At 39.6% G+C, this 11,448-nt stretch overlaps 1 protein-coding gene across 1 annotated transcript in view; it reads left to right on the forward strand.

Annotated features, from left to right (window-relative positions):
• Window positions 1-511: 511 nt before the first annotated feature.
• LOC104401769 (breast carcinoma-amplified sequence 3-like) overlaps window positions 512-11,448 on the forward strand; it is a 236,739-nt gene continuing 225,802 nt past the window's right edge. The window contains exons 1-2 of the mRNA XM_010009454.1: window positions 512-587; window positions 10,889-11,039. Of these exons, the coding sequence (XP_010007756.1) occupies window positions 512-587; window positions 10,889-11,039 (227 nt within the window). The remainder of the gene's footprint in view (window positions 588-10,888; window positions 11,040-11,448) is intronic.

The following is an 11,448-nucleotide window of genomic DNA, read 5'->3' on the forward strand; positions in this document are numbered from 1 at the left end:
GGAGTGAAAGAAGTGGGTGGTATATTTTGGATGGTTTCTGAAGTGGAAGGAAAGGATCCATTCCCTTCAGATAAAGTAGGGAAGTAGACTGATAAATTCTGTCACAAGGGAAGTTCGTGTCTGTACATAAAGTGTTTTAGAAGTGGGGCTTTTGTAAACAGCGTAGATCTGAGACCGGGGCAAATGTCTGTTTGCCTTCATATTTGAAAGAGGAGTCTCGAGCATTCCAGATAAATTGAGAATTGGAGGAGACTGATATCAGAGGGGAATTGCAGTTCTTGAGATATGAAGTGTAAAAATCTATGACTGATTTAGCACAGCAAATGCCATGGCAGCGGTCAAAGCAAACTGGTTCAGAAAGATTGTGGGTAGACAGGCGGAGGGGAAGTAATAGGTAGTGCACAGGAGACCACGATGTCAGAGATGGATCGCGAGGTGAAAGCAGGGTGGAAGGTGGAGAGGAGTTGGATTACCACAGATGTGAGCGTCCCACTGAAGTTTTCCTGTCAAGATGGATGATTTCAGTCCTGGTAACATCAAACTGAAGAAAATGTCTGTAGGGTCAAGTGCTGATGTGCCAGAGGCGGGTACTGAGGGAGCCTAAGGAGAAGCGGTGACTGGATTTTTAAGTGTTTCTCTGAAAATAGCTTAATAAAATGACATTTTGGGATTCTGTTATTTCAGTTATTCCCTCTCTTACTTCCTCTTAACTTACAGTAAAATGATGTTTTTCCATCTCCAAATCTCACCAGGTATGTAAAAGCCAAGCCAATGTATTTTCTTCTCATACATTGTGAGAAAATAGACAACTTGCAGATTATGCACCGGTTTTGATAGGGTTATGGACTTGGCAATTAGATATTGATAAATAGTAATAATAGTGATGCACAGGAAGGAATGAGCTCAGTTTGCTTTGCAGCTTCTCAGTGTGCATTATGTGTCTGTGCAGAAAGACTAGTTACACGTGTATAGAGCTGAACAGTATTTTCAGGAGAAGTAAATGAGTGTGATCAGCATAAAGGCATTCACCAAGACTGAGCTTTGAAATAAGCCAGCTGAAAAGAGTTGATCACTGAAGGAGTGATGCCGGAAAGGTTTCCTGACAGTGCTCGTTTCCAGAGCACAAGAGTGAAAAGGCTGGGATTACGTGAGGAGAAGAGAGGTCTAGTAGAGGGGAGACAGCGTGGTCCACAAATTTGTTGGTGGGTCAAGAAATGTAAGTGGCCTGAGGGAGCTGTGATCAGTGAAATGACAAGAAGTAGCTTTGCTCCCCTGATACAAGCCTGTAACGTGTTTGGTTGGAAGGTGAGAAAGTAGAATCTAGAGTTTTTCAAGAGACAGTATCAGCTGAAGGAGGAGGTTTAAGTATTGAGAGTGTTGTATGACAAGTAAGGCATGAAGGAAGGCAAAAGCATGTGAAGCTCTGTGTTAGTAACCAGCAAGGGAAAGGAACGGGACAAGAACTGGTGGGAACAATCCTTTTATCTGATGGACCTTCTGAGTTTGAGCCCAAACACCTTCTGCTCTGAGGCACAGCCATTGGTGAAAGGGAATCCAGGGCTGATCCCCTGTGCTTGAATCAGATTGCCTGTGTAGATGATTGGTGATTGATTATGCAGTAAATGGGTGCTGACCTCGTTTATTGTTTTCAGTTTATTATTCTAAAGTCAGGCATTTAAATCAACTGCATTTTTGGTAGTCTGAAAAAATGTAAACACTTTATGGAAAGAAACGTAAGCATAAAGATTGGAAATAAAATATACTTGTATCTTTTAAAAGGTTTATCTTTACCCTTAAATATGCTGATTGGGCTTATTCTTTTTGCTTAGTCTTTGTGGGCTGTTAAAATCAGTTGCTTTTTCCCATCTCAAGGAAATGCATCTTTGACACTTCTCATGACCTGAGTCACGATGCTGTCACAGAGCCAGAAAACATCCTTAACGGTCATGGGTAAAAGAGCAGAGCTGCCGAGGGTGTGTGGTGGGTGGAAGAGGGAGAGACATTGCTATGGTTTACTTCAGTTCCTATTCTATGGGTGTTTCAGACAAGCCATTTATTATAATTACCCGTGGATATTATTATCAGGTTCTCATATGCAGTGGTTCTCAAGGCGCTTTTTTTCCCCACATAACTTGGGATAAATACTGTGTATTCAACCCAAATTGAATTCAGATGCTAAAATCTTTGTGCTAATTGTTGCAGCTAGAGCAAGGGAAAATAAGGCATAGGTATAAAGGTGGGGGGGCAGCCACAAATATATTAAGATGTAGTTTATTGTCAATACTACATTCTAATAAGCTTAGACCTTTGGGTAAGGGGCTGCTATTAAAATTTCCCTATCTTCTCACCCAACACAGCTGCAGAGGTGCCCTTCAGAAATTCCCAGACCAGTCATTTTGCAGTTTCTGAGACAGGCTGATCAGTTTTTCTGACTGTGTCATCCCAAAAAAATTAAGTTTCTGAAGATCATTTTATTCTGTATCTCTGGAAGAGAAGTGTGTTCACAATGCTGAAGCATCTCAGAGTCATCCCTGAAAGAAAGCTTTGAATTCAGAACTGTGTTGATATGAATTATGATTGATAGGCATGACAAGGGGCAGTAGTAGTGAATACTTGTTTTCTCAAGCGTTCCATCATTCACCAGCAGACAGTGTTGGTAAAATTCCCATGTGTAAGAAATTGGAGTAACAGAGTCTCTGCACATTGCTCAGAAGCTGCCTGTACGATAACCTCATTAGTGGTGTATTAAGTCTGAGCTCACATAGTTCTTTCCTCGAAGAGTTTGCAAACTCAAGTCCAGTTCTTTGGTAGCTACAGCCACAGCATCTAGTCCAGAGCTGGCTAATGGCCATGTGTTGGGGAGAGTGGGTAGTGCACTTTCGCATCTGTATGCAAAATATTCCATGGTTGTACCTATAGTATTTACAAGAAACTTACCTTGCAGTCGTTTAATCTGTGAAGAGTTGAAGGTACAAGAACAGGTCCAAATAGGACAGCAGTGCCTGCCCCCCACCCCTGCCTGTGGCTGGCATTTGCTGGAGATGGCCTGAGAGCAGAAAGGCCAGTTTGGCTGATCCTGCTGGTACCCACCATCTGGAGCAAACCAGCTGAAGTGTTACCGCTGCTGCCTGCTTTATGGCTGTGCAAAGCCTGGAGCCAACAGCTGGCAAACACGTCTTGTTGTTGTTGTTACTTCGAGTTTTGCCCATAAATGGACTTGAGCTTTGCACCAACAATATTCTTAGTTAAATAAGTCCTGAAAGATTATTATTATGCCAGACTTGTGTGTGTGTGTGAGGAGGGGGGGTTGTTTTCCAGGGAATTGCTTCAAGGCACCTTTGTTGTGCAGCTTTTTGAGGATCTTTATCATAGCAAACTGGTAAAAATGAGGAGGGGAAACAGTAAGGAAAGAAGCGGACATTTGTATCACATTTTCAAGGAGGTATGTTTTACACAAGGCAGTTAACACTATGGATGTCATCACAGCTGCTGGTGAGAGGTGCGATGGGGCCCAGGACACTGCTGCTGTTCTGGCAGAAGTGGCTTCCTCTACTTTTTGATTCCTCTAGACTGTCAATGTAATTTCTTTTCCATGCAGGAAAAGAAGAAATACACACAGAGGTAGGTGAAATGGCCAGCTGTACATCACTAATTGCATAAGTAAATGACAGGTTCAAATCCCAGTTAGAGCTTGAGGTTTGAACTGTTATCTCATCATCCATCTTAGGCCAGGTAGAGGTAATGGGCAGTTCCTTCCCTCTTCTGACATTTGCCAAGGACAAGAGGAGATTTTCAGGTTATCAGTGGGATGCTTTATAACTGGGGACAAAGTTTTTGAAACTGAAGACAGTAGAAGAAAGAAAAACTTCAGAAGGAGGAAAGGAATATTAGGAAGCGATGTTCAGATTTTGAGTGGATGATGCTGACAAGCAATTGGAAGAGCTGAAGTTCAAGGAGCTGGGGTTAGGGGGCAGAGGACTCTGTGTTTCTGGCTGAGACACTTGGACTGGTGCTTGCATGTCTCAGCAGAGTATTCTGACTGACGAGCTTGCCTGTCATTGTCACATGCCTTGCCTGGTACGAATAGAGAGAAAGTTCTGCTTTCTTAGGACAGTCATGAGATTTAGTGCAGCTGTTTTTCCAAAGTTCAATATCGAGCAGTTTTAAGCATTATGAAAACAACTGGATGCATTATTTTCTCCCGTCCATTTCAGTGGAATCAAGTTAGAGCTAGATTTTGGACTTGTACCAGTTTAGCTGAGAGAAAAATTTGGACTAAGTAGCTAGATCATGTGCATATACATGCTGTAGCTAATACATAGTATTCTTCCTTCAATGAGTCTAATTGTATTGGAAATATTGTGGGTTAGTGTGTGAAGTGAGTCGAAATTTGACAGGATACAATTAAAGGAAAATTGCAATGTAACTTTAATTTGGAAGTGATCATTAACTAAAATAATTAGTTTCCTGATTTTTCTAGGCAAATGTGTAACATTTCACAAGGAAAGATAAAACATGTTTGACTGATAAAACATAAAAGAAAAAGCCCACTTTCAGCAGTAATTAGCACTTGTGGTGTTGAGTGTGTTTCTTGGGACACTATTGAGTTTGTCTGTCGAGCTCTTCCAAATGACTTCTGTGAGCCAGCATTGCTTCCGCAGGGTTCTCTGCTCAGGTCACAAGGCAGCGTTTCTCACCAGGGCGCTGCTGTTTCCTCTTCCGACTGTAGTAGATTACAGATTATACTGGAACATGTCTGAGAAAAGGTCAGAAATGAGGGTGAAAGTCTTGGAACTGAAGCTGGGAAGCTTTCCATTCTCATCCGGGAAACTTTTTGTATTGAATAAAAAGCAAAGCAAAATAAACCGTCACATCCATGACACTTCTGTTTTTCCTGCTGTTTTCTGTCTGCCAGTTATAAAGGATTTTATTTCCCTTGCATTATACGATTAGTGAATGTTTAGCTGAGGAATCTTCAGTGTTACACTAAACAGAAATAATGGCCAAACACAGTTCCTTTTCGTGTAACTCAGCCTCTCCATGATTGCATAGCCTGGAGTTACTGCTTTTTTATTTACCAAATTATAGATGTTTATGTGTAGTGTTAATGTCAGTAGACTACATGGTACTCTTTGAAATGTAGTCTGTTAAAGACTGTAAGATATAAAAGCTAATCAAGTGGGTTTTGAATTTTAATGACACTGCATTATTAAGCTTTTCATATTGGAGTAATGGAAGAAAAATGGGAAAAAAACAACATAGAATCATTTTATTATGAGTCTGAGAGGTGCTCGATACCACTTTAGTTTTTCATGTAAAGTGTATCAAGAAACTAAAATCCTTATGATCATTACTTTCCTACCAGAAGAATTGTCTGGGCCAAGTCCTGTTTGCTTTGCTCACTAATGGGGTGGAATTTCTCTATGCTAAAGAGGATCTTACAACTCTTGAACAGGGAGATGTGCCATACAAACTGAAACCACCGGGGAAATTTACCTGCTAAAGTGATTTACTTTCAGTTTGTTGGTAAGTTGGTGTTTGCATCCCATAGGTGTTAGGATCTAGATTTGGTTTTAAGCTCGGTTGTGAGTTACTGAGTTCCATCTGACGGAGTGGTACCAATGTATTAGAGCTAGGTTGAAATCAGGGTAGAAGCGATTTGGTCACATTAATGTGGTGCTATGCATGGAGTAAAGAGAAGGGCAAAATAAGAGCAGAGCAATCCATGGGGCTGCATCACCATAATTCTTCCAGGATCCAGTAAAGTCTCTTTGTGCAACACTGGCTGCACTGCACTGTATTCACAGCTGAGCTCCTTGGGGCTGGCAGGAATAGATCTGCTGTGCTGTGTTTTGATGTAGGATTATGTCATTAGTAGCAGCAAAAATCAGGATGTTTTTTCTTCTCTCTCCTCAAAGATGATCTCTGACAGTAGTGCCCTGAAGTACTCCGTTCAAATGCTGACCAATTTGAAATCTGGCCTGGATTCATCAAGGCTCTTAGTTGATCAGAAGAGGACAAGTTTAGTGTATTAATTGCTTTCAGTTGATTGAATGCGTTTTAGACAGTGTTACAAGCTCGCGAATCTGGCTTGTTTTCCCCTTGGCATAGCTTTCCTTTCTTATCCAAAATTATACTTCAAAAAAAGTAGAATGGCATGTTTTGATCAAACGTTTAAACCTCACATTTAAGCTATAAGAGTATTTTATAGGTTTAACAATGATTGTAAATAAAATAATTGTAAATAAAAGCTGCAGCTGTCCATAAGTCAGCATTGTGATGGTGCAGGTACGTGGACAGTGGAGAGGGAGGTGTTGTAGCCGGTCACCAGCCATAGGCTGTGGTTAGGAGGATGGAGGTGAGGCCAAAGCAGTGGGGCCACAAGCCTGGCCGGCCTGTACCTGGGAGCTGCTCCTGATGTCTTTTCCACAGATGTCCAGCTTTGTCAAAAAACAGTAAATCTTGTGAAGTTTATTTTCCTTATAGCATCTGTGTTTTATAATGGTGCTTTTAATTTGTTTTTTCTTTGTCTGCTGGGATTTCTTTTGTCCGGCGCTTTCAGGCCTCCCTTTTTTTCTAGGTGGAAGTGAGTCTGTTAATGATGGCTGGCTTGGGAATACACCCCGGCCAGGCTGTCCCAGCAGCCGCTCCCTCCATCTGACAACAAAGCCCATTGTTAATTTCTTTCTTCACTTTTATCCTCAACTTAATCCATTTTTCCTTGGAGTATATGTGGAATAAAATGTCTGGAGAAGCATGGCTCAGATTTTGGGTGGGTGATGTGATGGCAGTTTTGTTGTAAACTTTAATCAAACACGTACAAAGGCAGAACTAACCGATCACATTTTCCATGTTTCAGTAGGCAACATTTATCCGATATAATGCTGCACTTGTAAATAAATTTCTGCTGTGAGACCACCAGAGCCATGACATCCTCAGCTTTTTCCAAGTCCCTTAGTAAAATTAATTAGAGATTTGCCAGCAGCATAAATTGAGACATAGGACATATTTTCTTTCATTTTTCTCCAACGGGACTCTAAAAAGCTGAATTAGGATTATCTGAAGGAGCTTTTTGACTTGGGTTTAGTTGTGATCAAGAATTTGGATCCTGAGGCTTTAATATTTGAGTGAAAATAAAGCAAGCACTCCCTTTTGCAAGTGTCCTGAGCTGTAGCCCAAGCTGGAGAGGCAGCGCAGGCAAATGGGGTTTTCCGTGATGCACACAGGGAAGACAAAACTGAGCCTGGTCGGGCTTTAATGTATTCTGTGCACAGCTCTTGAACTGTCACCTGGAAATCTCTTTCATGGCAGCCTGTGGAAAGACAAATACTTGACCAAAAGGACTTGCCTTGCCCGGGGTCCTGAGGGCTATTAAACTCACGCTCTGGGTGATCACCAGATTGACTCATCGTTCGGAATGCTCTGCTGGAAGTGTTCAGGCTGGTTCTTGTGAGGGCATGGTTGCCATGAAATTGTGATGATGACGTTTAATTTTCTCTAAATTAGTTGTAATAGAAAGTATTCCTTGAATAGTCAATAGGATGTGATTTGTGTGTCAGTGTACAACCAAGTTAGCGTTTAAAGTTAAATTATCGCTGCTAAGTGAAGGTACTCTACTGAAGCTGTAATTCCAGGGCTTTATTCTTTATTAATATACATGTTTCCTTGCAAGAATGAATATATGCTATCCACATGTAGCAAGGTAACTTGGGTACAGGGTTCTGCTGTATGAGAAACGTTTGATATTTCTAGTGGACTTAAACTTTGGCTTATTTGTTGCTTGTGCTTTGACAGTGAATCAACAACTGCTTGAGCTGTAGAAAAAATGTTGATGCTTGACTGCATTCTTTGTGCTCTTCTGGCCTGTTACAGCGGTCCTGGGCACACACAACTCCCATTTACTGCAGGAGGAGTTTCCTACCTCAAAGGACTGGAGGAATGGAGGGTGACTTTATTGGATTTCTGGATGGCTCCGACAGCACACCAGAAAATGACTTATTAAACATAATGTGTGGCATTATTTTGTCTCAGTGAAATGGGACAGAGTGCACCATACAGCTTTTGCTGAATGCTTATGAACTGAACAGGCCTGGTCATGGAGGGCATTTATTGGGTTCCCACAACAAGCATGTACTTCCCTCATAGGACTGAGGCAACATACAGTGAAGTTGTAACAGTATGTTTCCATCATCAAAATGGCTAAAAGTAATTCAGTGTAAATGACAGCAGAATTTTTACTTCTTCTGTTAATCAAGATTCTGTCTAACCTTGCTCATCCACGCTATCTCAATATTACTGTAGTCAGATTTTCAAGAAAAACTTTACTGTCAGAAATAATTTGTCTCCTTTTTGTAGCATTTCAACTTTTAGTTTTTGACTTCATCACTTTATATTTATTTCCAGTTAAGCAACTGCATGTTGCTGCAGAAAATACAGGTTGGTTCTATGTTACGTATTTACAGCTTTTCCCTTTGTCATAGCTGAATTTTTGAATTGTGGTTGTGCTGTCAGGTGCTGTGCATGAGGAGCTCTGGTTTAGTTAGTTTTCTTATTGATGTTTGCTTACATTAGATGACGTGTGCATTTAAGAAGGAAAGGCTTGACCTCTGAATGTTTGTTTTTTCCAAAGAATCATCATCTTAGATTTTGGTCCCATTCGGCATAATTTTTACACATTTTCTGTTCTCTCTGTATAGGTTAGTAATTTTATTTTGTTTACTTTATGTTTTCTTATGTGTGAGTAGGATGTTGTTGCTATGATTAATAAAAACCTCCTGAGCTATGATGACTTAATCCTGCAGTTTTCTGAGCATCCTTAACTGCCTTGGGATTCCTCAGCTTGTATGAAAATAAAGCAGCTCATCCTTCTGTAGGAAGGACATCTGTAAATGTCTCATTTCCCTGCATGCAAATATTCTATTGAGTCAAATGAAGGTTTTGCATATGGAGAACCACATGATGTTGGAGGAGGAGGGCACTGCGTAATTAAATGTGCCTTGAGAAAGGGAGAAAGGGGACTGTTAGAACACAGTCGTTTGGTTCAGTAGTTCATGGTTAATCATTATTTTCCTACCAAGTAAAGGAAAACAAATTACAGCCATTTGGAGCCCCCTCTGTAGGTACTGTCCCTGTTTGCTGCGTAGCCTCATGGAGATTACAGGAAAGCGAAGCACTCTCGGGGAGGCCTTGATTGCATGCAACAGTAACTAATTAGACAATAATGCAGAAAACTATTCCTGCTCCTTTCACAAGAACCAAGAATGCATTATGAAACTAATCTTAAAAAAATTAATTGCGTCTCAGTTTAAATTTAAATCTGAGGGTTGGTTCCCCCCCTCCTCTCCCCTCTTTCCTGTTTCTTTTTATTCAAAGTTGGTGCAGGAAAATTGCTATTAATGAAATCTGCTCTCTGAGACTTCAGTAGGCTTGTTCTTCATTAGAGCCTTGCTATTTCTCTTAAAATGTATTGACCAATGGTCAAGCCATATACTTAGCACAAAACACACTTTGTAATTTCATCATTTTTGTTATTGTGCTTTTCTAAGATGCAGGGGTCTTTGGACTTTGTAGAAAAAACAAATAAACCCCCTAGGCTTACAGTTATATAGTATTAAAAGAAGGGTAAAGAAAGCATTGAGTGTCTTTAGGATGATGAGACATTCATTAAGATTTTTCCGCCTTCCTTTTCCTATTTTCAATCCATCTGAAGTACCATTAAAGCTTTTCAGGCAGCTTCCTGTGAGAAACCCTTTTCTGTGCTGTTTTTCTTCCTTGAAAAAAGGTGGCTACTCTTCAGTCAGATTGTATGGATTTGGCCTGGGATTTGTATAATATCTATGTAGAATGCGGCGGTTGTTTAGGAACCTAATTCCCAATATGGCTCCCTTTTGATTAAGAACAAAGCCAGCGTTTCACAGCATTATAGGAACACAGAAAAACAAGTTAATGATCTAAACCTTTTAATTCATAGTTGCTTGTCTATTTAAAGTACTTTTGATTCTGTTATAAACAGACTGGCCCCTTTTTTGTTTAACTTCTTTCTTTGGTTTCTTCACATTTCTTTCTTTACTGTCCATGAAATTTGTAGCTAGTTTCCTTTTCTAACTGAAGAATGAAAGGTTGTGACTACAGAATGATACAGAAAGTAAGAAAGCGTATCTAAACTGGGCGTATTTCCAGCACAGACCTCTTTGAAACAAGCTAAATTTAGGGTAGTTGGGATTTTTTTTTTCTTGTTATGCTTTCCCCTTCCTTTTTAAAGTACCTGTGATTTGTTTTCTTCTTCTTCTTTATTGAATGAAGTTGGTTACTTTCTTGATACTTTCTGGATTTTTACATGTAATTTGGCACGGCTTTATTTTATATAGTTAGTTCTTATTTTCCTTTGGTCTTAGTTCAGCAGATTACTATTCTGTGTGCTTTTATCCGTAGAGACAACAAAAGCCACCTTTTCAAGACTTTCAATTATCAACACTGTATGTGGTACTTTAGGAAAATAATTTCCTTCCAGATACTCTTTTTTTCTAAAGAGAGAATTTGAATCCAGAGCTTGTTCTTCAAATTGAACTTGAAAACTTCTTGGTGAACAAAACTGTCAGGCAAGCAGCAGCAGCACAAATAATTTCCCTTCCATGGAAGGGGACCTTATCTCCACATATAGAAAAATAATATTGGCTGCTTCCATTGTAATTTATTTTTTACTTCAAATGGAGATGACTTTTAGATACATTTTTGCTTATAACAGGATCTCATTATTTTTACCTTTTTTTTTTATCTTTTAACTTTTTTTTTTTTTTTTTAAGCAATGGCTTCTTTTAGGCAGTTGTAGAAATGATAAATGAAGAAAAAGTTCCAATAACGTGTTTTGTTACGTCTCCATCCCATTAAGGTAAATTGAACAGCCAAGACACTTACAATAACTTCACAAACAATAATCCTGGGAACCCTCGACTCCTGCCTCTTCCAAGTTTGACTGTGGTGTTGCCTCTTGCTCAAATCAAACAGCCAATGACATTAGGGACCATCACGAAACGCACAGGGTAAGTGTATCTGCACAAACCTTTCTAATTTGTTATCTATAATTCATATAGAAATATGTTATTTATAATTAGTATGGAAATAATTTGTGTTACTAGTGATATGTAGTTTTATTCCTTATTTTAATTGAAGTGTAAGTAATTTAATGACAACAGAAGGGTTGGGGGGGAGAGGAGACAAGAAAAGAAAACCAGCATCAGATAAGTAAACAAAACCTGAAAACAAATCTCTAAAAAGTCAGGATATTCATTGGGATGGGTCATTTTCTACCCGATGGGAAATACTCTATGCTGACATCAGGAGAAGTTTCACACCAGGAACTAGTATGAAACATAAGCAGAGCTGTATTCAGTCAGAATAAGGTACAAGTTTTCTTCTTTTTTCTTTTTTTTTTTTTTTTCCTTAAAGTTT

This window comes from Nestor notabilis, unplaced genomic scaffold (assembly GCF_000696875.1).
Source record: "Nestor notabilis isolate BGI_N333 unplaced genomic scaffold, ASM69687v1 scaffold8792, whole genome shotgun sequence".
Lineage (NCBI taxonomy): Eukaryota > Metazoa > Chordata > Aves > Psittaciformes > Psittacidae > Nestor > Nestor notabilis.